The sequence below is a fragment of the Lonchura striata genome, chromosome 1, assembly GCF_046129695.1.
Source record: "Lonchura striata isolate bLonStr1 chromosome 1, bLonStr1.mat, whole genome shotgun sequence".
Lineage (NCBI taxonomy): Eukaryota > Metazoa > Chordata > Aves > Passeriformes > Estrildidae > Lonchura > Lonchura striata.
Window position 1 is genome coordinate 107,162,341 of NC_134603.1, and position 27,109 is coordinate 107,189,449.

Consider the following 27,109-nt stretch of genomic DNA (forward strand, 5'->3'; position numbering starts at 1 on the left):
CTAGTTCTTTTAACTTATCTTAAAAGAATTGTAAGACATGATTCCTCTACCACATAGCATTGGAATGAGTAAAGGATGTGTACAGGTTTAATGTAGATGTTCACAGAAAGAAAATTCTGCTGACAGAGCAGGAACTTACAGTGTACATGTATTGATGTATAAAAATTTATTTTTAACATTTTCCATTTTCCATTTTCCAGTTATCTTCTGAATATATGTTGTAATAAAGCAACAAACCTTATTTTAATATTTTAAAATAAATTTTAGGTATGACATTTCACTGTGCAGCTATTTTTTGGGTAAGCTTGGAGCTTTTTCCCCTTCATTGTATGTTTGTGCTTTCAGGGCGCAAGAGTTGAAACCAGTCTGAGCTCCATAAACCCAAGCACCTCATAGTCTATTTTGCTTTTAGTATTTTTCCAAGAAGTTGGAACTGCTAGAGAGGCATAGCTGGACTTTGTGGATCTGATGCATTGCCTTTTTTTGTCACTTTTGCTGTCATTTAATTCCATCTATTTTTCTGTATCTACACCCTTGCTATGTTCCTGTAAAGCTGAGATTTACTCCTATATTAGCAGATGTTTAAAGGAGTGTATTCCCTGCAGCAACCACATTCACTGACAGAAACAAAACATATTGCAACACATTCGTTGAGTCACATAGTTCAGACTGTCATGCTAGGTAATCTATTTATAATGAGCTTTGCACTTATAAAAGGAGGCTGTTTGTCAGCCCTAAAATTAAAGCTGCCTTTTTGCAGAGTGATGGAAAAACTGTAGTTCACCAAGGTGCTAATGAAATTTTATGGGAACATCATATAGGGCCACAAGGTTTCTAAATGCTTTTTGTCATTCAGCTATTCTGTTTTTTGGAGATAACCAGCAGCTGTGCCACCTGTGCAGAATAACTATCCCTTGATCTTTACACCAGTCAGAAAGTAAAACAGGATTGAGAACATCTGCTTCCCTCAATCACTTAAGAGACACCGAAATCTAAGAGGTGTTGATTCTTTCCAACTTTTGGCTAATAGTCTTGATCTGGAAAAAACTATTCTGCAAACTCTTTTTTTAACTATTTGCTTTTCCTCTAGTGTTTAAAATAGAGGGTCCTAAAAACTCAGAAATGAGTATTGACTTCCCCATCCATCACCATATCCCCTTTGGTGTTCAGGACCCATGAAGAAAGGCAGTAATGAAAATGCTCCTAAAGTCTGTGCTAATACTCACAAACAAGGTTTGTTGTTAGTATTTGTTTCATTCTAGGCTGTTGTCCCTTTGCCTAGCTACCTAATCAAGATTTTCTAAGAAAATATATTTTTCCCCTCAAGCCATGCTCATTCAAATCCAATGTTGTGAATGTTAGTTTAGTAAATGGTGAATTTCAAAATTCATTCATAGTTGCATTTGTTAGCTAATTAAAATGGCTGGATTTTCTGCCTAGATCAAGAAGCTTAGAGAAGCTTGCTGCTTCACACAGAAAGATACAGTGAAATTTATATTCTTTTATGTTTATAGTTTTAAAACATTTTATCTTCATGTTGGAACACAGAAAACCCTTTCAAATTTTATCATGGAATGGATTTGGTGGTCTCAGTTTGATCTGTATTATTCAGGAGATTAAACTTTCAAAAAACTATTGCATTTTTTGGTGCTCTTCTCTTTCTAGTTGTGATTCTTTCTGTGCATACTTTTTTCCTTACTCTAAGAGCTTCTAGCAGTGTTCTGACCAGGTTTTCACCACTTGCAGCTTGTAGACAATTTTTGATGCAATACAAAAGCATGTAAAGAGTGAATATGCTGTTTGCAGGAAGGGTTTTTTCTCCCTATTCTCCTCAGAAAGAATATAAGTGACCTTTGAAAAACCCTAACAAACTGACAGCTGGATTTATTATGCTAGAAATAGCTTTTCTGGACATCAGGGTGCCCATGAGTTTTATATTCAGCTTGGAAGATTTTGAGGTTTACTACTATTCTGAAGTCCCTTAAGAATACATATGTTGTGTATTTGGACCAGGTACCAAGAAAGCAAATATACATTTTTGGCATTTCACTTCTACTGGCTTGAAAAGCAAAAATCTGCTGCCCTTGTGTCCTCAGTTCTTCAACTTTTTTTGTTTTTTATTTTTCTTTCCTATCTTCCAGATGGAGTCAGCACTACAAGGCCCTTCCCTCTCTCACTCTGCCTCCTCTGTATGTGGATATATGAACCATTTCTCCTCATTCACATGTGAACACTGTATATCCCAGTCTTACATTCTGCTTTCTTGCCTTTTCTTAGCTCAGTTAGGTTTTTTGCTTTTTTATTGTAACCTTTACCAGTTTTCTCATTAAAGCAGTTTTGATTCTGCCATGGTCTCTTCCTTGTATTCTGTGTTCATTTTCTTCTCTATTTTAGTGTGCTCAGGTGACTTCTAAATCAGCATTCCTTAAATGTTTGTCCTTTTATCTTCTCTAGGTTTTCTTTGAGTTTCTTAATTTCTATTTTCACCTGCTCTCTGTTTTACACACTACTGATCTTTTTGTGTAACATTTACAAAAGCAAGTAGTGGCTGATAAAATGATCGTCTGCTGTCTTCCTTTCTATGTCATCATCCACTTTGAGATCTCGGTATCATGTCTCACTTTCCTCTGCTTCAGAGTTGCCTTCTGCCTGATGCTTGCTGCTGTGGTTATTTTCTTTATTCTTTTTTTTTTTTTATTTTATTTTAAAGTGGCTACCCTTTGCCATCCAAAGTCAACAGTAATATCTCTTTCTGTCATCAATTGTCTTCATACACTGGAACATGACTGCTGTTTCCTATTGCACCTTTAATTACTGGTTATTTTGTCAGCATGTGAAATTCATTTGTCCCTTCACTTTGTTCCTATGTGTCTATGAAGTGATTTTTGTTACTGCTCACAGCACTGGTGCCTACCTTTACATTTTTATTGATTCCCATTTTTAAGATCTTTATGCATCTACATAAATGGCCTCAAGTTGTGCCAGAGGGGTTTAGAGTCACAGAAAGCATTGGAACATACTGCTAGGGAAGTGGTGAAATCATCAGCCCTGGAACTCTTCAATGAAACCTGTGGATTCAGCACTTTGAGGACATGTAGTTTACAGTGAACATAGTGGTGGTGATAGGTTGATGGTTGGACATGATGATCTTAAAGGTCTTTGCCGACCTTAATTTTAGGATTCTATACATATGCATAATACCTCCCAGAAAATTATCCCACACTCATAACACTTTTCACAAGTTGAAATTGTTTAAAAGATCCCGTTATTTTGCCTTCATTTAAAGAACAATCTTTATTTTTATTAGTTAGTGTTCAACATAATGCTGAAGTTTAACAAAGCTGACTTATTTAAAAAGTAGCCTTTTCTGTGCTATAAAAATAGCTACCTACATACCACTTTCTATTTCTCCCATTCTAGAAGAACAGAAAGGGTGTTATATCTAAACCCCTTAATTTTCTATAAAAAACATTTGACTTCCATATAACACTCTTTAGTGTTGTTTTCTGAGTTGTAGCAGTATCTCTGTACAAAAATTGGCCTGTGTTCTCAAAAGCAGCAAACTTGGATAAAAATGTCACATAGCCTTACATAAAGGTCTGGTTACTACAGAGACAAAGATCCCCTGATTTTCTGAAAGAGTTTAGAAAATGAAAGCACAAAACTTCATTAAGATCACAAACAATATTTCTTATCTTCTTGACTTGACTTGGAGTGCATCCATTAAAATTTGCCTGTCAGTATCACAACAGTTATACATTGATCGAGTTAGTATTTTATGACATTTTTTAGATAGTGTGTAGAAAGTGAGGGAAACACTTCTGAACTAAGCAGGTTATGAATTCTGCATGAATTCTGCATGAAGTGCATGAAAACAGACACAGAGTCTCCTTGATAATGGAAGAATATGTTGACTTTTGTTTGTGGAGAAAGGGGAAATGGCTTGAAATGTTTTACAATTTAATTAAAGTGTCATCTACTTGTATAAAAATGACTTTGTATCCTCTAATGAGCACTTAAAACTTTCCAGGAAATTCCTCCTCTTTTAGCATCACAAGGAGATTGTAGATAGATAACAGCCTTTAACCTTGCATTCGTGCCAAATCAACAACTGATATTTTTTTTAACTCCACTTTCCTTCCCATGTCTTGATATTTGGTTAAAGGCCTTTAAATGTGTGTGTGTGACCAGACACTCATCATCATCAGAGCCCAGCAAAACTGTTCATCCTTATGGACATTTGAAATAAAGCCAGTCCTAGCAAAGAGATTGCTTGCAAGAATTGCCAACAAATTAGATGAATTTTTAGAGTGGATATGAAGTCTAGTTAAACAAACATTTCAGTTCTTTTAGCAGCTGATTGATTGATTCCAAACAAAAAAGCTGTGCCATCTGGTCCTTAAAAATAAAGCAGCATTACATATTCATTTTTAGAGAATTGTATAGGAAAATATCTATGTAATTCACCATTTTTATGCATATACACACACACAACAATTTCTATAAATTATCGGGTTTACTTTTTCTTAGCCTAAAATTATTTCTTCATATTTAATGCACATAATATTGTAAAAACTCTACATTTGTAAGAAAATATGGGAATTACTAGAAAATATTCTATCTACAATGCTTATTATGTCTGAGCTGCTCATCATACATTTTGACAAACAATTTTATGACTTGAAATAGAAAGCAATATTCAAGGAAAAACTGAAACAAACCTGTCTACTAAATCCATGAAACTTATTCCAGCAAATACTGTGACATTTCAGACCTTGCTGGGCCAGAGAATTAGTTCTGTATGTATATAATAAAGTAATTGCATAGCTATGTAGAGACACGTATTGTAGGTAGGGAGAAATTTTACAATTTTGAAACTTAGTGTCGTTCTGAGTTATTCTGAGTAATAAAACATGAACAATTAAAAATGTACAGGAAGTAAACACAGAAGCTCTTTTAGTATCTCTTGAAAAGAAGCTTAAGGGTAAAAGTATGTTGTATCACTAGAAGTAATAGAAACTTAAACAAGAATATAAGCAAAGTTATGAACTATATTGTTTAAAATGGTTTAAATACATTATTGAAAAAGTATTATTTTTCTTCTTTCTCCCCAAGTTGTTAGAATTGTCTTCCTATTCTGGCTTTTCCTCACATTACAAAAGTAGAAATTATGTCCTGCAGGTTTTTTGTCACTTCTATTATTTTGGAAAGATGCTTTGTTTTCTGTGAACCTCACTGATATTGCTTTAATGTCAGAGGTACAATTCTTGTATATAAACAGGATCCATTAATTGTCTTAAGAAATTTTTTTCCCCTCAGGCTAAAACTATTCTTATTGGTCTGTTTTATTTCATTTCAGCTATTTATGAACTCTCTTGTGAAGCATACAAACACTTGGGCAAAACTTCAAATTACTACTGGATAGATCCAGATGGCAGTGGGACACTGGGACCTTTGAAAGTTTACTGCAACATGACAGGTAACTGCATTGTATTTAAAAATTAGGTTGCTTGAAGAGGGGATTTGTTTTTTGAGGTCTTTTAAAATGTAGTTAGGAGAAAGAGGCTGTTCATATTTCATATTTCTTGTTAAAAGAAAAATAATTACTAAGAGCTTTTCATCAGGGATCGTCAGATCTGCAGTCACTATCATGATAGACTGAGCAAGGCAGTAGTTACTGCATTTAATAAGCTTTTTGAATTGCACCTGTTAAGCTTAATAGGTCTTTGTATCCTCAGTGCTGTATCATTAAAAAAAAAATTGTAAAAGATACACAAAGAAAAAGTAGATAGATTTACAAAGACTATTGTATGTCAACCTAGTGGAGTTCAGTAGTTTCTGTTGTTCATAGAGTGTTGTAGAAGGCAGCTTACCACCACACGCAGGGAATAGAAATCAATTTCCAAAGAAGCAAAATGTCTGACGTTTCTTTACTGTCTGTTTTGTCTTCTACACTAGGTCCTTCTAACACCAGTTAAAATCTGGAGATAATATTTATATAGCTACATTGATTTATTTTGATTTTTTTGTATGTATTTTTTCATGCTTTTAAGACTAGTTTTGTATTCTCACTAGAGGTATCTAATCTAAGTCATCTGTGTTGCCATGATGAGGCTGGAAAATATGATCATGAAAAACAGGACAATTTTCTGTACTGAGAATATATTATTTCTTTGTTTTGTTAATATATAGCAGCTGTCTCGGGACTTTTTCTGATATGAAATATTGGATAGCTGATAAAACAAACATGGGCTCTGACTTTCCCCAAATGTCTGCCTAAAAAGGTAGAATTTCATTCTGTATGCATTGGAAATCTGGTGTATGCCTGAATCCTCAGATCCCATCATCTGCAACATGAAGGTGAAGGCACTGCTATAGGTTGAAACAATGTCTCTGACTTTTTAGAAACCTGCAGCAGAAATCTGGGGCTGTGGGTTTTATCCAGCTGGAATGGGAGAGATGGGGAGGGATGCATGGCACATGCAGCAAACCCCAGATCAGGTGCTCATTGCTAGACAGCCTGTCCGAGAACAGGAGAATATCACTGTTCCATGCTGCTGCTGTTAGTGTCTGTGTTTGTATAATTAATGCATACCAAGAAAGGAGCCTGATCTAAGATCTGGAAGGGCCGTCAATCCCATTTGGACTGGAGAGACAGGCCAAGCCATCTGTCCTGAGGCACAGGTGTAAAGGCTCTCTTTCAGATCCTGAGCCATGTAGAGCTTTTTAAATCGTAGCTAGCACCTTGAACAGCATCAGCAGCTAATCAGGCAGGCAGGAAACAAGGCCAAGAATGCTGTCATTTAAGAGATTTCTGCTATTCAGAACTGCTGTGTTCAGTGCTAGCAATAGCTTTTGGTTACTCTTCAAGGGTAAATTTATAAATTAAAAATATACCGTCCTAGTGGGGTTAGGTACAGAAAAGTACACTCATCCAGTACTGCAGCATTGCTCATTCATGTTAAATATAAAAATACAACAGAAGGTCCTAGCAGCTTCTTCAGCATTGGGGAAAAATAAAATAGGTGACATAAAATTAATAATTTAATTTCACGAATATTTCTCATCTACAAAACAGTTTCAGAGTATATAAATGTGACCTTTTCCTAACCAGTGCAAGGAGATCATGAGCATTAGGATACATTATTTAATTCACTTGGATATAAAGCATGTTGTGGAAAAATGCAGTTTTCTGTTTTAACTGGATTGGTGTCGTAAGCAGCACTTTGCTAAAAGAAAAAGACAATTTGCACTAATACCCATATAAACGTTGCAGTTTAAAAAAAAACTCAAACAACTATTTCTTCATTACAATGCAAATGACTGCAAGAGATATGTGAAAATTGATGGAAAGTAATTTAAATCTGTGCTTCTAAAACTGACAGTTGTTCCCAGCAGAGTAAAGCTCATCACCTGTGTAGTGCCTATACATTGCAGCTGTCACAGTTTTTGGTTTTTTTAAATTAGTGGCCATCTGAGGCACTAAGGCTGGAGGGCAAAGAGCTACAATTTTAGCAAAACACCCTAAATCTTTTTGTGAATCTATATAGGGTATTATCAGCAGCATACTATCCCTAGTGTAGGGAAGGAAGATACTTGAGTTTGCATCTTCTGTAACACAGTTCTGTACAACTCTGTAGCAATAACACATATCTTGTCATATAACAGAGAGCACTAAAGCATGTGAGAATCCAAGCAGAATTCTCAAAAAATTTTAGTATCCAGCTTGTGCAGGTCTATGGTATTGCTAGAACTATATTTGAAAAAACCTTTAACTAGCTGAATTAAAATTAAACATTTTTTGTGAACATAAAGCTAAGTAACTTATAAATTAAGCTATACTGATTGGTATGTGGAGTATACTAAATGAATAAAAATAATATGACATGGTAGTGAAATTTTATTTTGATAGAGATTCTTAACTATGTTTTCTCTCTAGTCTGAGAGTCAAATCTAAGTGTTCCTATTCTTCTGCTATGTCAAACAAACATCTCTATATTAAATTATTGCACAAGACACCAATTCGCCTTCTTTCGTTCAGGTGAAACTAGCAAGTAGAAAACATCTCAATGACTAAAAATGTGAAGTGCTTTTTGCTAGTTCCATTCCTTGCCAAAGCAAGTCCACAAAGTTTGCAAAGTGAATATCAATCTTTGCAAAACAAGGTGGTTTAACAGCCATGTACTACTTTCACAATTACTGTAGTATAGTTTTACTGGAACAAAAGGTTGGATAGTAGGCTTCACTCTCACTTGACTGTAAGCCTTCTGGGGCAAGGACAATATCCTGAAAAGCAACTGAAATTGTTTGTTGCAAAATTATGTCTTTAGCCCTTTAATATACTGTATCACAAATATGGAGCTAGAAAATTCATAATTTCATCCTTATATCAGCATTTCATCTACAGAGTCCATAGCTAGAAAGCATTAGTGTACCCAAACGTGACAAACAATATTAAAAAGAAAAAAGAGAGAGAAAATTGTGGTGCAGAAGACACTTGTCTGGGCATATTTCTGGGCATAATCCATATCCAAATTTAGTGTGTCTTAATTTAGTAAACTGGTGAGTGTCATGACAAGGCCCCCCCTTCACAGATGTTGCTGTGGTAACTAAAAATTGTTCTGCTTTCCAAGATGTACTGGTGATTCAATAGTGCCGTCAAAGTCAGAAACATGTAATTGCATGTGCTCCCCACAGCAGCTCATGGTCTCTACAAATAACTCTATTTTCAAAGAAATCCTCAATTCTCCAATTCTTCCAATTCTCTTGTCCTTGTCTTCTCCAAATAAAGGTTGTATTCAGAGCTGTGTTCTGATAGTGAAGAGGAATGAAGCACTTATATTTTATGTCCTCATAATGGAATGAAGATGTCTGAGATATTACATTCAATCTATTTCTGATGCAATAAAATAGCTTTTCAAAATCTAGGACATTGCTGTTCATGTTATGCAGTTCTGTAAATGATTATACAAACAATGTAAATGCTAGGAAGCTTTTTTTTCCTTTGCCTTTCTTTTTTCTTTGAAAACCAATATTGGAAATGTTTAGAGGCAGAAAGTTGGAATTTTTCAAATTAAGGTACTTACGGAAAAAGTATTCCTTGATGCTGTTTTGTGGCACAGTGTTTAACCATTAGACTGCTTTTCAGTTTAGCCTCTTTTGTGGCTAAGCTCAACAGGGAACACTTTCAAAGCTCTGTCATTTTACCCTCTTTCAGAGGCAGGTCCACAAGGCAAAGTTAGACTCTGTATTCAAGTTTTTTCCAAATTTGGAGGGTTGTTCTCTCAGTATCCAGTTTGACCTTTATTGTTTTTTCCTTAATTGTCATTAGAGCAGCAGCTGTAGTGGAAAGAATTGCTCTTTTAATGTATTTGTTAGAATATCTTAATAGTCTAATATTTTTGTGCAAAATTTGAGTATATTGCAGCTTCATTCCATGCTCTGTATAATACTGCTGAATCTCTAGGCCTGTTTCCTTTTCCTCTGACAGACTTAGTTTTAGTCCCAGTGAAAAAGACACAAGAAATAAATTGATTACTCCCCCTATTTAATGTTTCTAGTTTTCTCTGTTTGGTACAAGGAGGATGGGGAAAAAGTGTCAGACAAGTAAGATTATTAAGATCTTACTTTGTGTATTTGTCCTGCAAGAGCATGAGGAATAAGCAGAGGAGCAATGCAGAGGGACCATAAGGGCCGAGTTATTTATCCTAATGGCTGTAAGGGATATCAGCAGGAGAGAAAGATCAGCCTCTACTACAGTAGTTGCTTGAGGCTTTAAGCTGAGGAGAGGAAAATCATAGCCTGCTGTTTCTAGTGGTTCATCACTTAGACTACTGATGCAAAGTAGAACAGAAAGGTTTCATAATGTATTTTACCAGAAGATATGTCAGTTAATTCTTTCTATTGGTCCTGAAGTCTTTATTCCACCATGATGCAGCTTTTATCTCATTTCAGGATCCAAATAGCTGCAAGCATAATGGCTTCATTTGAGTGGTACTTAGCCTATCTCCTTTCTAGTACAATTCATTTGCCTCAAGCTGCTCATCTTCAAACAGTTTGAGAAATCATTATGAGTATTCATAGCCTGCCTCATTAAGGTCAAATGTACGAGGTGACTTCTCTACCCACTCTCCTCCTTCCCTTCTCTCTATTTTTTTTTAACAGAAGTGGCACATGTGATAATTACTGCAATGACTTTGTGAGCAGACATTAAACAACCACAACTGTTGTATCCTGTGACTCTTCTCTCTGTGAAGAGGGTCAATGGAGTGTTTTATACTATGAAATATGTAGAAACATATGGCATGAATATAAATGTGCCATCACTACATCCTAAAGAAAAGTGCCCGAGAAGTAGTAAATGTTTTATTCTATTGCTCATATCATAAGAATTCTCTCATCTGAGAGTTCTTACCTGAGAACTGCATTACTGAACTTCCAAAGTACCAGAACTTTTCTTCATGCATATATACATATATATATATATAAAACAAAATGTTGAGCAATTTAATTCAATGAAGTAAAGATTTAGGGAAGAAGTTAATATTTTTTAGTTGTTAACTAGAATAGAATGAATTTATACATATTTAAAGGAAGAAAAATTGTCATTAGGCAATGCTAAGTTGTTTGATGACAATTATAGAGATCTTACTTAGTGTAATCTCATTGCAGAAAGCTTTCAATAATAATATTTGCATCCCTTCCCTAAAATAGGGGGAAAATCGCTTCATTGTCTCAGTTCTTACATATGAAATGAAGATTTTATTTCTAACAGCATCTCATACACTTTTCTTTCCATTGTAGAGGGGTTTTGGGAGGCTTTTCTAATAGTCTGTCAGTCATTTTTGCAAGTTAAAATTACAGCTGAGAGGTAAAAAGAGAAACAAATATTTGAAATTAATTGGGGTTGAGGCTGTTGTTGCAGGGTATCCAAGCTTATTTCCTTGCAGATGAAACAAAATCAGAAACAAACATTTAAAAAAAAAAAAAAAGAAAGGGAAAAGGGAAAAGTATCAATGTACTTAGGACACTGTTTTAGGTTGTCATGCTAGATTCTGTAAAAAAAAAGAAAAAAAGAAAATAGTAATTGAAACATTAGGGCATCATGTCTAGAGCAGCAACTCTGATGGCAGACTTTCTTCCTAAGGTGAGTTCATCTTCCAAGCATCAGAGTAAAATAATAGACCCATGAGAAACCTGGAAACAGAGCAGACTATGTTTACATCTTTGCCTGCCAAGTTGGCTGAAGCATCCTGCATCTCAACTTTAGTTTATTGATTATATTTTCATCTGCTCTTATTTACAAGGCATGTCCTTTTTATTCTGGGCTTCATGGGTACATATTTTCATTTTTAATCAGCCTTTCTTGTTGTTGTTATTTTTAATTTATGTCAAGTTTGGCTTTCTGGCTTGTTGTGGTACTTTAATGTATCTCAACAAATTTGGCTAGAGTATTTTTCCCCCTTGCTGTGGAACATAGTACTAACTTGTTACAAAAATGGTCATGGTTGCTTTTCCATCTGGATACAACTTTCCACTCAGCCTCAATCAGTTGACAGACTGTAATTATTAGCCTTTATCTGGACTCCTCTTGATTAGATGCAGCTTGCTGTCTGGGGTCCCTGTGAAATAAATCAGGATGTTTTTCTGTTTGGTTTGTTGGGTGTGCCTCAAGTTATCACTTAAGAGTGATGTTGCCAGGCACCCTTGTGCTTGGCAGTTATTTGAGTTTGACAGGTTAAAGCCATTGTCTAGATGGCAAGGAATGAGTGAAAGCAGTCTGTTGCTGTGTTTTGTGAAAGCATTCAAGTTTGTCATATTGTCAGGCTTTTAAGGATGGAAGACTAAAGCACTACAGCCTGGTATTAAGGGCCATGGGATTGTGAGGGGTTTTGTTTACTTACCTTTTATAATGTTCACAACTTGAACATACACTGCTATAGGAACAGCCTTCACACAGAGATGAAGGTTCTAATAATCTCAGGGCTCTTGAAAATATAAAATTATAGAATTTGGAGGTGGGGGACGTGAATGAACACCTGGTGACTTCATTAAGCAAAAATGTGTAATACCAAAAATCTGATGTCATGACTTTAGGGTTTGAGTAAATCATGTTAAATTTACATGATCCTAAATAATGTTGAAATATCACTAGATATTTTCTGCAGTCACCCTTGCATGTGTAGAAAGAGAAAAGATACCCCAGTTTACAACTGCAGAGAAGATATCTAAACCATAAAACAAAAAATATGATGTGAAGTCTGCCTCCAGGACAAAGTTCTTGATTTGCTCTATGTCACAAGAGAACAAGCTTTATCACTGACACGCAAGGTGTCTTCTTAATTCACCAAGTAATAGAAACATTTGTGGCTGTCTGACTGCATTCCTGTAATTCTTCCTCTTCTTTTCTGCCCCACTTCAAACTCTGAAGCATCATATAAGAATATACATGAATAAAAATACATCATGTCATGTCATCATCTTAATGCATTTCTGATGCTCATAGTTGGAGTAAACATCAAGCATAAGATGACTAAATGTGTAATGACCTCAAAGCACAAGAACAAATTGGCTTTTGAGAGTGACAAGCAGACTTAGTTGAAAATAAAGCAGAGTCTTTGTTTTGCTGAATTATTTGGTCTAGGAGAAGCAAAAAATCCTCACATCACCTGCAACTAGAAAATATTCCTCGTTTGTTGGAAACTAAGCTTTCAAAAATTAAAATACAACAATCCTTTTTAGAATTCTGTGCATTGAAGGGACTCACAAGCCTATATTTCAAGAAATATGTCCATATCTGGGGGACTCGAAAAAAGGGATGGTTGGAAATAAAATGATGAGAAGTACCATCTAGCTCAAACTGCTACTGTGAATGTTAGAAGCAAATATTTAGCTCTGGATTCACTCCCACATACTTGTTCCCTACTGAGGATGTAAGGAACTTGGCACAAGCTGCTTCAGGCCAGTGATATGCTTCAGTTATCCCTAGAAAATTGCTCCTGTAGAGAATATTATTGAAAGGCCAAACAAAACTTGTGTTTTCTGTAGAACTTTTATTATTGCTTTTGGTCAGAAAATTAAGGTCAAGTTAAGGCTAGTCAGTTAAATTACCCCTGAAATAGTGGGAGCTGGTGGTGGTGTTTTGCAAACTTTATTTTTTTGTGATGATAATATTTTCACAGAGTTTTTCTGATGTTTGGGGGTGGAGGGGTACAGATGATGTGACGTGTGTGTTTTTGTGTGCTCCCTATATTACTGGGAAAGCTGCTCTATACTTCTATGGGCTTTTAGCTGTACTGCCACAAAGCCTGGAAGGTGTGAGTCACTAAGTTCATGTGGGACTTGGTACACAGAAATGCTTTCCCATATGTGCTTCTCCCTTACTGCTTCCTTGTCCTTAATCAACAGTGCAAAGAACGTCTTCTCATCAAATCCTATCCAGGGCTGCTTTTTATTGACTGCTACTGATGCCTCAGGTTTTAGCTTTTCTATTTTTCAGATTCTGTACTGCTTTAGAGTGTGGTTATGAGCTTCATATTAGAGGATAGTAAGCTCTCATCACAGAGTAGGTAGACAAAACAATTCCTTCTCTAACTGGGGAACAAAGACAAATGATCCAAATCTCTGGCCCAAGAGCATAAACAATGGCAGAACGAAGAGAGGAAAACAAGAAGGATGGGATTTCACAACCTAAAGTTGTAACTGGACAATTAAGTCCAATATGCTAATGGATTAGAACTTATAAATGTGAGAGACCTCATGACCAGTCATCCATTTTGTGACCATTTTGGGTTCATCTTGGGTGTAGCTCTGACTGGACTCTTGTACTGCCCAAGGTGTATCCAATGAGACCTTTTAATAAATACCTACTTTATTCTTTAACTCCATCTAGACTCTGTTCCAGGACAGCCTTCGCAAGGTATCAATGCTAACACCTTGTCTTGTTGACCATTGGACTAGGAACACCATTTACCTGTTCAGAGTGTTGTTCCTGTTGATAATTTCTCTGAAACTGGAGCAATGTAGCTAAATGTTGAAAGAGCAGAGTAGTTAGGAAAAGAACTATCTAAAGTCCCGTGCAGACCACAAATGGTGTATCATGTTTACTTATTTCTGAAACAGATAGTCAAGTGATGAAAAAATTACAGGTAATTTCTAGGAGTGAAAAGAGAGTCATTCTACTCTAGAATTTCCAACCAGTTTTCAGGGTGCAGTGCTGCCACCTTGTTGTATAATTTTCTAAATAAATTTGCCTAGAAGGGTAGGTAAGCTGTGTTGTCACTACTGCTGTTAAAAAAAATCAAGCTTTCTTTTATGGTCTGACAGACAAGTTATAAAAAGAAATTACTTGGGCAATAAGCTGCAGAATATATCCATTTTGATCTGTACTTACACATCTAGAGAATGTACTGCTGATGCAGTTTCCCCAGGCAGGCACGTGATGGACAGAATGAATCTCCCATATCTCACTCCCAGGACTTCCTAATAAGTGAATTAATTTAGATTATGTAACAATGTGAGTGTACATTGTTATGTACTTTTCGTGTGAAGGCTATCTTTGTACGCTCCTAAAAGACCCCAAGATTATTTACATGTTAGCATTTTATCACTTTAAATTAGTCTTAGTGCTGAGTATGGGGACTGAGTACACATTTTAGGGCAGCACTGGAAGTATGCTGTAAACTCCCCTCCATCTCTTCCACGTGGTGGGAAAAAGACTGAAAGGGGATAGCAATGAGGGCAAAAAGTACTTAAATTTGATATCATCTGGAAACTGGCCATTTTCTTTTTTTAGCTTTGAGGCCACAGAAAGTAGCGCTTCCTCTGAAATTATGGTAGTCAATCAGAAAATGTTATGAAGAGACCACTTATATCCATTAAAACTAATGAGGAATTTTCCTGGAAGAACCAGACTTGGTTGCCACCTACTGAGATTATCCTTTGCTCCACAGCACCGGAATGTGAAGAACAGTTGAAATAAACAGGATACAACTTAAGAACAAAATAATACTAGCATTCCATATGGTTTAGGTAGAGTCCGACGAACATGACCATAAGATGAGCTGTGAAACTTTGTACAGTGAGTAGGGAACATTTACAGCCAGAGAAAATGTTTAGATTTGGAATGGAAAGATGCAGTTGCCAACCAGGTCTCTTGTTCAGAAAGTCTTAACCGATAGGTGTAAGGATCTCCTTCCACTTGTGTACTGGAAGCCAAGTGTTTCAACATTAGGCGTCTGGGTTCATTTTTATTATGTTCAGAGCTCACATTATTAAGAGCATTAACATGCTTTTTATGCTTCCTGCTTTAGAGTTTTTTCCGTTTGGCAAGCCCAAGTTTTCCTTTATTCAGGAGGCCTAGAAATATTGACTTTATCTAGTATGTTTCAGGATATGCTTCCCTGAGTGTGAGCTATTGAGGTAATAATCTTCCATTATCCTAGATGAGATTTATTAGACTAACTCTGCACATACTGAAGCATTCAATAGTAAGCAAGTTAGGAATACTGGTGAGAAGAAATTATTATCTTCCTAATATTATTTTTGTGGGTTTTGCTAAAGCAGTACCCTAAGCCTTGAGATGATACTCCTTCAAAGAGATTAGCTTTTTATCTTCATGTTGGGATGCACTTGTGCATCACAAATGAAAATCACAGTAGATTTCTTCAGACAAGTGTTTGCTGACTATAGTGGAATTAAGCTTGTCAGCAGTGATAAAAAAGAAAATTAAATATGTTTCATATCATGTCAGTAGTAGTAGGAAAAAATACCGTCACAAACCAATTTGAAATGGCAATGTTGTAAATAATTGTGTTGGATACCTAGAACCATCACTATTCCACTGGATTCCCTTTTTCTTAGCAATAGCTTGGTGGACAGGAATTGGTGTTCTCACAGAAACATGGATATCCCATACAAGCTGACTTAGCTCTCCAAAACCTGAGTGTGTATTTTTTGTGGATCACAAACAGTTCTGTAAAAAGCATTTTTCTACTTGAAGATGTATTATTGCTAGTTTTGTTCTGATAACTACCACAGAACTAAACTGAAATGGTCTATCTTACTTGTGTTGTACAGTGGGCATCTGATGAACAACTAGATGAGCCAATTGGATGCTAACCAAAAAGTGTACTGAGACTGTTCAGGTGACAGACATCTATGCAAGGCAGAGTAGAAACAACTGGGGCATATGCATAAGTATTTCTGGTCAAGTGTTATTAGCAAAAGGACTTACTTATGGACTCACTTTGGGCACTGGCATGAATATTCATGACTTTTTTATCTCATTGCATAAACCAAATTACAGATATATGGGAAATTAAAACTACAAAAAAAGGGCACTCGTCTACTTAATTAACGTTAATATTCAGAGGGGCTGTCTGACATTTTTGCAGTCTTTACCGCTGTGTCCTGGAGCTCTGAGTGGTTATTTTGTTTCTGCCTAATATTGCTGCGAATTTTTGCTACAACTATTAGATGAATATAAAAAACATGTTACTTAATGCCCAGCTGTATTGCAAACCTGTATTTTCAAATACTTTGCAGAGCTTTGTGGCATCTGCAGTGGAAAAGAAGCACTGCAGATGCCAGAGACCAGCAAACCACATTTTTCATTACATCAGAGACAGAAGAATCAAATTAGAGTAGCTGCTGTTTCAGCCTTCTTTCTAGGTAGAAGTCACTAATCAATCTTGCAGGTTTTACTATTAAGTGAAGTGCCATGCCTAGACAATTTTTCAATATTAAATTTTAATATTTTCAAATCACATAATGTTTTTGAAAGTGTAACTAGAACAAAGATAATTTCTCTTGAAATTACTTCTGTTCCTTCCCGTCCTTTGGTTTCCAGGTCTGGGAGATGTCTTCTATTAACTCAGTTGCTAACACTTGGTTGAAATGTATTTTAAACTATTATTTTAATACCAACATCAATATTGTTTCTTTTCCTATTCCCTTTTCAATAATGTTTTTTTGCTTTATATAGTCTCTAAGTTATTTCTTCAGATTCATGAATGATGCTGCATGTGGAGCAATTGTCAGTGTTATCTGTGTGCTTCTGAGCAAATAGTAAAACTAAACCTAAATCCTGGCCCAGACCTGTGGATATCTTGAGGTAGTCAGTTCCCTCAAATGATCTGTCCTTTTGTCTCTGTAAAAAAATCCAGGGTTTATTTAATGTTTTATTTATTTTAAGTACACATGTTTTTAGGTTTGGGGCATTTGTTTGCTTGTTCATTTTTTTTAAAGGAAAAAAAAAGGATCTTTATTTTTCATTTATTTACAACATATTCTTATTCCTGAGTGAATATCTGCCAAGTGACTGAAGTAAAATAGATTTTGAAGAAAATGGGACTGTTCACCCCTATTCTATATAGTGCAAAGATTTTTCCATTATTAGGAAATTCTTAAAAACTTTATTTTGATCTTTTGCTTTTGTTGAATTTAGTGTTCTCTGAATTTCAGCACTGACATTTTAATGCCAGATGTATTCATAGATGGCTTTCCAATCCAATCTTTTTGCATGGGCTAAAAAAATGCTACAAATGAAAGCTGCTTTTATATTAAAAAACTGAGATTAGTTTTGGTTCTTGAATTAATGATGGAAGCCTTTTCCTTTGTGATAAATTTCCCTGAGCTATCCAGTCTGCATGTTTAGTGAAATTTTACTCACTAAATGGATACTCAGTAGATTACTTTGTAGTGAAATTTCATCTCTACTGAAATGTTTGAATTGCAACATCAGCTACTTTGAAACATCTTTCTGGATACCAGAAACTAAGAGACCCCAGTGTAAGCAAATGTATTCATGCTGGGTAAGGAGCAGTGTCTGAGTCCCATGTGCTCTACTCTGTGCACAGTTCATGCAGAGGAAACCAAAATCCTTGCTTTCACCTCTGACATCTCTATGCAATGTACAGATACAAATCCCCATACTCATATTGTCTGAATGTCCATATTACTTTAAAGGGATGTCCAGCAGCTTTGTGTAGTGCAAGGCCAGCAAGGGAGGGACAGGTCCCTGGGCAGAAAACTTGTAATGTTCATGTGCTCTCCTTTAGACACTGGTGGTGGAACACTTTGAAGACCACTATCCCATCTCAGGAAGCTGTCAGGAGCAGTGAGGTCACCCCTCAGCCTCCTCCTCTCCAAACCAGACAAACCCAGTGCCCTCAGTCACTCCTCAGAGGACATTCCAGCCTCTTACCAGCTTTGGTGTCTTCCTATGAATGCACTCAAGTAACATAATTCTCTTTTTAAACTATGGGGTCCATAACCTCACACAGTACTTAGGGAGAGACCACATTGGATAATCATGTTTTGACTGGCTGGTGATGTTTAGTACACTCCAGGATGAGGTTTGCCTTCCTAGCTGCCAGGGCATACACTGCTGGCTCCTGTTGAGCCTCCTACAAACCAGCACCACCAGACCCTTCTGTGCAGCCACTCTTCTCCCAGCCTAGACTTGTCCCTGCTGCTGCTGCATCCCAGGTGTAGAACTCAGCATTTGCTCTTGTCAAATTGCATGCCATGGATGATTACACAGTGCTCCAATTTATCCAGATCCTGTACAAGGCCTCTTGTCCCCTGAAAGAGTCAACACCACCTCCCAGTTTAGAATTCTCCACAGACTTGCTCACCATGCATTCAACATCTGCATCCAGATCACTGATGCAAACATTGAACAAATTGGCTCTGGAATTGCACCCTGAGGAGTCCCACTGATCACTGGTCACCAGCCAGATCTAGCCCCATTTACCACAACCCTCTGAGCCCCGTCCTTTGGCCAGTTCTTCACCCAGTAGACCATGAAACTGGAGTTTTAGGGGGTTAGGATATTTTCCCTCCCCTTTTTTCTTTTACTGTTTCCCCTCTCAATCAATGCAGAAGTCTCTTTTAGAGAAGTGGAATTAAACATTTGACCCATTGAATTCATTGGGGAAATTTTGTGTCTACTTTTGTTTTATTATTTTGTATGTATGTACATTTTGAATTGTTCTAATAGTATGGAAGAAATAAATATGTGTACTCAGTTATGCAAATTGAAAACCTGCATTTGAAATCTGCAAGGAAATTGATTTCTTCAGCTCCTCAGAGTGCAAAGTCAATAGCCTTCATAAAATCTCAACATTTGGTTCAAGTATTTAATCCTCTGTAGTGGGTAATATATAGAATTTAAGCACCGAGAATTATCTGCCATTGTGTACACTTAAGATACACATGTCCATATATATGTCTGATGGGCAAGAGGAACTTCATAGACTTCTTGAATGTCACTATTTTAATTTGATCTATGGATAGTTTCATTGTTCTTGGAGAACACTATGGAATTCAGAGGGCTGTCATGATATTAGGGAGATATAATTTGTTTGTCTTCTTCAAGGAAACAAGTTTCCTGTTTTTTGAATGTGGGGAAACCTAATAAAATAAATAGCAAATCAGCTAATAATTAGAGAAGGCACTTGAAGACCCCGAAGTAATTGATTGCTAAATTGTTTCCACCCCCATTGAAAATTTCACTTCACAAGTACTTATTTTATTCCAGACATCACCTTTTTCTATTATGATGGAGAAATTATTTAAAATTCTAAATAAAATGTAGTCAAGCAGCTTAGTCACCAGGAAAGTTGCATGAGGTACATGTGTACTTACCAAGAGAAAAGATTGTGTATATGTAAAGAGTGATTGACAGAGGCCAAAGGGTAGGTCCAGGCCAAGCAAGCTGGAGTACCAGGATAAACTGTAGTCAACTTTTGCAGGAATCAGATTGACCATATGTGGAATTTGTTTGATCCATGTGTAGTATTCTCCATAACCTCTAAATATCAGGCTGGTGAATGCAAAGAGATGTTTCCTTGCAAATTTCTCATTGCTCTAGAAAATGTTTTGCTGTTGTAATGATTGGTTTCCTTATATATTTCATACCTCAGTAGGAAGAGAGACACTTTAGTACCTCTTTTTCCAGATAATGATACAACAAAACTCTTAGCTATTCAGTTCTGTTGAACCTGAACTACAAAGTTCAATTATGCACAATCATGAATTTTTCAGCATCTCAGAGTTATTAATTTAAAATATATAATTTCTACATAATGAGATGTATTAAATTCATTAATAGATAGTGTTATATTTCTCAGTAGTTTTGGAGTATATGGAATAATATATGCAAGCCTTTGATGAAAAATAAAGTAATATTAGATCTAGTAAAAAAGCACGTTCATTTTCATGTATGTCACCCTCTTCTCCAAATTGTGTGGTGTTTTCTGTATGCTGTGATTTCTATATTGAGGCATAAAAATACTATTCAGGAGCACCATGTTTATGGAAATAGACATAATCCTTCATTTCTTCTCATGTTAGAAAGAACTTTCTGAAAGCAAGAATCTGTTGGATATCTGCTAGCAGGAAGCCAGTAAGGCAGCTGGTGCAGCATTGGGCTTTCTTAGATTTTACACAGCAATGTCTTTGAGCTATATGACACTTAGGATACAACTTTTACATATGCATAAAGGATACTTGGAGTAGGATACTGCAAGGATAGTTGGAGTTTCTGAAAATGCTAATTTGTATTTTCTTAAGAGAAGCATTTAAAGCATAAAAGCACTCTGTTCCTTCAGGTGGAAATGATGCCCCCTGCAACGGGTTATGGTGTTTTAATGGTAGTCCTGAGATGAGAGGGAAAGTAGAAGGCATCCTTTGTCTACAGAGAAGTGAAAAACTTAACATTCAAGAATTTCTAGAAGCTAAAAGTTTCTTATCGGTCTATCATGATCATTATTCCCCATTCTTATAGTACCTTTAATTTTTCCATTAGAAGAATTATACTTGTGAACTTTACTACTCATAAGTGCAAATGGGGTATTTGTCTTTTCTCGGGAGCAAGCTGTGTTTTTTACTGTAAACTAGCATAGAAATTAATGTATTTTCTCTTCTACTCTCAAATTTAGATTGAGACAGAATGAGGTGACATTCAGAATAGGGAAATATTTTAAGCATATTTTATTAAATTTGCTGAATTTACTGTGAAGTCTGATTGACTTTTTCTTCTCCCTAATGTCACTCTGTGCCACATACCAAACCACAGGTGTACTAAAAATTTTCATAGAATGTCTCTTAAAATCATGTATGGCATGGTAGTTTAGTATAGAATTCAAGTCATGCTTTGCTTGAGAGATTACAAATAAAGACATTCAAGATATCAAAATTCTTCTGTCAGTCGCAACATAACTAAACTTCATTCTACTGTCCATCTTGTCCATCCAATATCAATGTTTTTTGAATTATCTAAAGAAATTTTAGCACAGTTTTCAAAAAATACAGGAAACATGGTTTTGCACTAAAGTATGTATAATGGTAGTTTTTGTTATTTGATTAGGCATTGCTTAGGTTCATGTGGTAATTAAAATGGGATTCCTAAATTTAAATGTGGCCGATATGATTCAGAATAATGATGAAATAATTTCAAACTACCAAGAACATACACTAAAACTTGGAAGTGTAAGTTCTCCAATCTGGAGGAACCTTTTGAAAGAAAAAGATTTTCAGAAGGTGGCCTAACATTCAGTTTATTGATGCAATAATTAGAAAGGGTACTTCAGCACACTATATTTCTTTTCCTGTCTGTCTACAGAGCGGGGTAAGCAGGATGTGAGAGAGGAGAGTGTAGTATGTTCTTATTGAGAGAACTAAGTTGGATCAGTGAAGAGTATGGTGAGGATTCAAGCACTTAGCTGATGGTGGAATGAAAGGTAAGGGAAGCTTTTAGTGGTCCCACTTGAGACCTGCATTAGTCTCTTTCTGTCTCCCCATGAGAATTGAAAGTCAGCCAGAACAGCTCAGGAAATGGTTTCCTATGGTTAAAGCTAACATAGTGAAAGCTTTGAAGAGTGGTTTTCTTCAGGATATCCTTTGAGATATATTTTTTAAAACTGTATTACTTTTTTTCAGTAATTCTGGAAAGACCTGTTTGGGATCATAGCTAAAGGATTGTTCTATGTTGCTCTGCAAAAGAAAAAATCAGGCAGTAGTTAATTTTGGTTTTTAAGCATATGCTCTTATGATATGCTAGAATGAACTGAAAGATTCTTTAAAGGAGACATATTTGATCTTTCCATTTGTATAGTACTTGTTTATATATGAGGCTGCTCCTTAGAAAGTAGAATCAGCTGTTGATTCTTCAGTTATTGAAGTGTTAAAAAAGTTTTCAGCCTTTGCCCATATTCTGCTCACTGTGCTGAAAAAACCACATTGTTAATTCTTTTATGTCCTTTGTTCTTGACTTTAATGTTCCTTAATCTAAACTGAACTGCAATTGCCATCTGTTAGACCAGCACTTAAATGATCCGAGTCCTCCTTCATATGGCTATACTGTATCTCATTATTTATCATTCCTTTCAATAGAGGATTTTTTTAAAACTCATGCATCTAATAACACCCATAGGAGGTAATTTTTGACATTAGGGCCCAAATCACATTCAAATTTTTTCCCCAAGCACTGTTTTTCAACATAACAGTATCTATTGTTGCCGTCTTTTTTCTTTGAAGGCATGAGTGATCTCTATTCTGTTTCTCAAGGTACTCTTGTCATTAGCTTTTCACATACAACTGTGTTGAATAGTTCAAAATCATCTCTAGTAATCCAGAGAATTCATCCTCTACTTGCTAGTTCACTAGTTTCCCTTGGAATTTCTAACAAGTTGCATTGGAACAGCAATTTCATTATCACTTCTCTGGAAATATTTAGTTCCCTGAAAATTGTATTTTGGTCACTTCCTTCCACTCTATTTTGTAAAGTGTCTGAATTTATCAGATATAAATATACACAAGGGAAGTATATTGCCTCACAGGACTCCATCATAAGTAAAAAGACTATTATCTTGATCAAGAAACAATGGAAGAAAGGAATGAAAGGAGCAGACATAGAAAATGAGTGCAGGAATGGCTCAATAACATTTTGGGATTGCTCCTATTTCCCACCTAAATAGATTAAGAAACTGACTGACTTTGCTTTCTATAGAATTCAGTTCATAAGAACATTCTTCAATTACTCTTTTTTTTTTTTTTCTGAATATTGGATTTCTCTGTCTAAACCCCATTTTCTACATTAGTAATATGATAGCAATTCATATCACCCAAGTAACTGTACTGCAAAATTGACATTTGTAAATCTCAGGCAAGATTGTCAAAGCACTCATTAACTTCAAACGAATGTATGTTTTTAATTTTTATAGACTCAACTGTAGCTCCTTTGAAGTCCACAACAGAATTAGTTTTAAATTGCTATATATAGTTTTGAGCTTTTATATATAAACACACACCAAGAGAAATATAAAAGGATGGAGAAGAGGTAATTTTTTCCACATCAGTTGTGTACAGGTCTTGCGTCTACAACATTGTTGCAAAAAAGGTGCTTGGTTTATTCACTTTGCTAATGACTGTTGTGTTACCATCCCTCACAATTAAACTGTACTAAGGAAGCTCTTACCAGAAAATAAAATTGCGGACTTTATAATATGAGATTATTACAATTCCAATTTTTGTCCTCCCTAGAAGGCAGTCCACTTCTAAATGGTTATCCAGTCTAGTTTTTTGAGTGATTTGTGGTGTAGCATATTGTAGTACATACTGCAGTAATCTAATTTGAAGGAACAAAAGCACTGATGATGGTAAAAATCAGGATTATTAGTAAAGAACCACCTCCAGGCTTTTATATGTGCAGGAATTCTCAAAATCATTCTCCAAGATTTCAACCAGGAACTAAGATATTCCCATACATCAGCCAAATTTGAGGTAAGGAAACTGCATCCATCAAAAAACCCACCACAGATGTATTGAGGGAGGGAGAGAGAAGCAGATGATCTTTCCTGAGAACTCCAACTGTTTTCTGATTTCTTGAAAATACCTAATAAAATAAGATCTTAAGCATATAAGTCCATTAATTAAAAAAAAAGGTAAATCTCTAATAGTAATAGATGTAACTGTAGATTGAAATAAAAGGGGGAAAATGTATCCATAGCTGTGGAATAAAAGCATTATGTTTTCTGAAATTTATTTTTCAAACTTATTATCCATAATTATCATTACAAAAGATTACTTAATTTTTTTGTGAGAAGCAAGTCTTGCTTAACTGAGCACCAAACAAATAAGTGAAGAAAGTTCAATAATAGAAGAAACTGACTATCTGCAAGATACTCAATAGTGTAATGATAAATATCATCATGACATCATGAAATACATTGAATATTAAGTTGGAAAAATCATTTATGCTAATATTTGATTTGATCACTTGAATAGCTGGTGATCAAGGAAACTTTTAATTTCTCTTTTTATTAATGAACCATTACTAATACTTATTGATTATTTTATTAGACATCTACTTCACTTTTTATTGGAAAAAGGAGTAGTGAGAAGGAAGAACTGTAAGTCAGTCATTGCAGCTGAAAAGTATTCTCAGCAAAATAAATTATGTCACTTTATTGTCATTTTAAGGAAACTAGTGGTCATTTCCTTTCTTAAAAAAATTATTCTTAAATTAAGGAACTTAATCTTACTATAATATCTGTCTGTTAGAGAGGAACAGTTTCAGCAAAGAGCAATGTACAGACTAAATTACAGGGAACCTATTTTCTCTATAATTGCATCAAATGTATCAGCAGTTTAGATCTAATTAGATTGTTCTTAGTGAAAACCATTATGAATTCTATTAAGAATCTGTGGTTACTTCTTTGACAATCTATTCAAAGAAAATTATACTTCGTCTTCACTGCTAAAAAAAAATAATGGAAGAACCTTTTATTTTTTCCTATGCAACTGCAACACGCTGTGCACCATTAAAAAAAAAGCTCTAAGATATGCATTTCAATGAAGAAGTGGTCATCTTGGAGGCCCTTATTTTCCTGAAGTGTTGGGGATTAGCTGGTGCTGGCACTTTGTCCTCCAGTGGGAAAGCTAGAACCAGCCTAGTAAATCCAGTTAGGACTTCATATACTTCCATGTGTAGGGCAAGTGTATTTTGGTGGTGCATAAGTCATACATGCAGCTGTGGCTGGCAAATTGTCTCTAAACACTTGTGGTTAGAAGTAGCCATATGCCAGGTGTTTTTCAAATAACTGCTTGTGTATTAGGGGAATACTCATTCCAGTATTGCAGTGACAGTAATTGCCAGGAGTATGTATCAAATTACTGTTAACTAGGACAGATCTTTCACTTCTGCATATCTTAAATGGGACTTCTGTGTACTTTTGACAGAAAATAAGGATATATTAACCATGAATACCATATCCTGTTCTCAGCTACATGGGGACAATGCCATAAATGGTGAAGACACAAGTATTTGAGATAGTGTTAACTATATAGCATTACCTTTTCTGTAACAGAAGGTGACTGCAAGCAGGGTACTGATTCCATCCATCTCAGCAATGCTCTTAAGAAATAAGGAGTTTCTGAGAAACTGAAAGCATGAGTGAAGATATTTGCCTTATCTTCAAGTTATAAATGCCTAGCTGATTTCCATGGGAAGTATAAATACATGAACAAATTTTTAAGACTAAAAGGTGAAAAGCAGTTTATAATCAGCACTCAGTAGATAAGGTTGAAATTTCTGCCTGGCATCTATCTCTTTTGAGTCTTTCCAGACACCTTGAAGCCAGCCTCACAAATATATAGCTATATGTATTCAGGAATCTGTATTTGGTGTGGAGGTGAGGTGGATTTTTGTCTGTGACCATATTACCCTGTTAATGTGTTTTCCCAGCCCAGAAAAGGCCCATACAGTTTTGGCCCTTGTGTCATGACAATGCTGTACAATTAAATCAGGAAAATATGTGAAGAGCATTAAATCCCTTACCCAGAGAAGGAGCTTCCTTTCAGTAAACGAGCTGCAACTTTTGCCCCATACTCTCTCTGTGCCTGACCTGCAGGCACAAATGCTTCAGCTTCCAGAATTTGGACAACATAGCTTGCTGAATGTGTTCATGGGTCATTTGAGCCAGACTATCAAAAAATTAGTTGCAAGTGAAATAAGACCTAGGTTTATTTTCAGTATCTGACCAGCTGTATGCTAATCAATCTCCCATCATCTTTTAGACAACAGGAAGAGATTGAGTTGCTTTTTCTAACTTGGAGGGGAAGTGACTGTATATTGGCTAGAATCTGATATCCACAGGAAAATTCCTTCTCAAACATAGTGTCTAAGACAATTCCTATTGCTAGTCACATTCTGTACCTTCTTAGTGGTTAGTCTAGGAGTCTTACTGGATCAAAAATCCAATATGAGGCTGTGTCCTAGTACATTCCTTACAGACAGTTTTGTGTTCTTACATGTACAGTGCTTTCTGCCACAAATGAGAGGTTTTTGTCAGTGAATGTATAAACTATCTCAATCCTTTCTTGAAAATGAATCTGCAGTAAACATCCATACCAGGCTCTTAACAAAACTGGAACATATTCTCTATATAATTTGAAAGATGGCAATTAAATTTTTTTATTGGTACTTGGAGTGGGATTCCTTTCTCCTGATTTTTAAATTTCTTTTTCTCAATTAAAGAATATTGCTGTGTTTTACAAAGAGCTTTGGACTAAGGATATGAATATTAAAATAATAACCATCTTGCATCACATGCTGAATTTCATCTCATTTGGCTAGTGATGTGTACAACCTGTGGAGGATATGTCTGCTTTGCTTACCTTATCTCTGAACATTTGATTAGAAAGTCTTAACACCATATCAGTTGCAAACACATGGGTCCACATGATTCCAGTATAATCCAAAATAGCCTGACACTATGCAGTAAAAATTAAGACTGGAAAATAAGGCAGAGTATAGAATCCTGGAGATAAGGATAATCATAATGTGGAGAGCTATCTTTACTCTGGGTCGCACCAAAACTCATCAGGGTATGTGAGCACATTCCTGTGAACTTGGTGAAGCGTACTGAAGCACTTCTGAGTGTGTGTCAGTTTAGCAAAGTGTTTCCACGTAGTTAAAATATCAACGTGCAGGTCACAAGTTTTAGAATGACTGAGATTTGCATTAACAGGCAAGAGATTTACATAGAAGAATTGAAAACATACTGCAATGCACTACATTTTATGGGTTTTATCGCTGGAAGGC

At 35.7% G+C, this 27,109-nt stretch overlaps 1 protein-coding gene across 2 annotated transcripts in view; it reads left to right on the forward strand.

The window, feature by feature from the left end:
* CNTNAP2 (contactin associated protein 2) overlaps positions 1–27,109 on the forward strand; it is a 1,054,227-nt gene that overhangs the window by 719,889 nt on the left and 307,229 nt on the right. For both annotated transcript variants that reach the window (XM_031503926.2, XM_077786381.1), the window contains one exon: positions 5,360–5,479. In XM_031503926.2, coding sequence (XP_031359786.2) covers positions 5,360–5,479 — 120 coding nt within the window. The remainder of the gene's footprint in view (positions 1–5,359; positions 5,480–27,109) is intronic.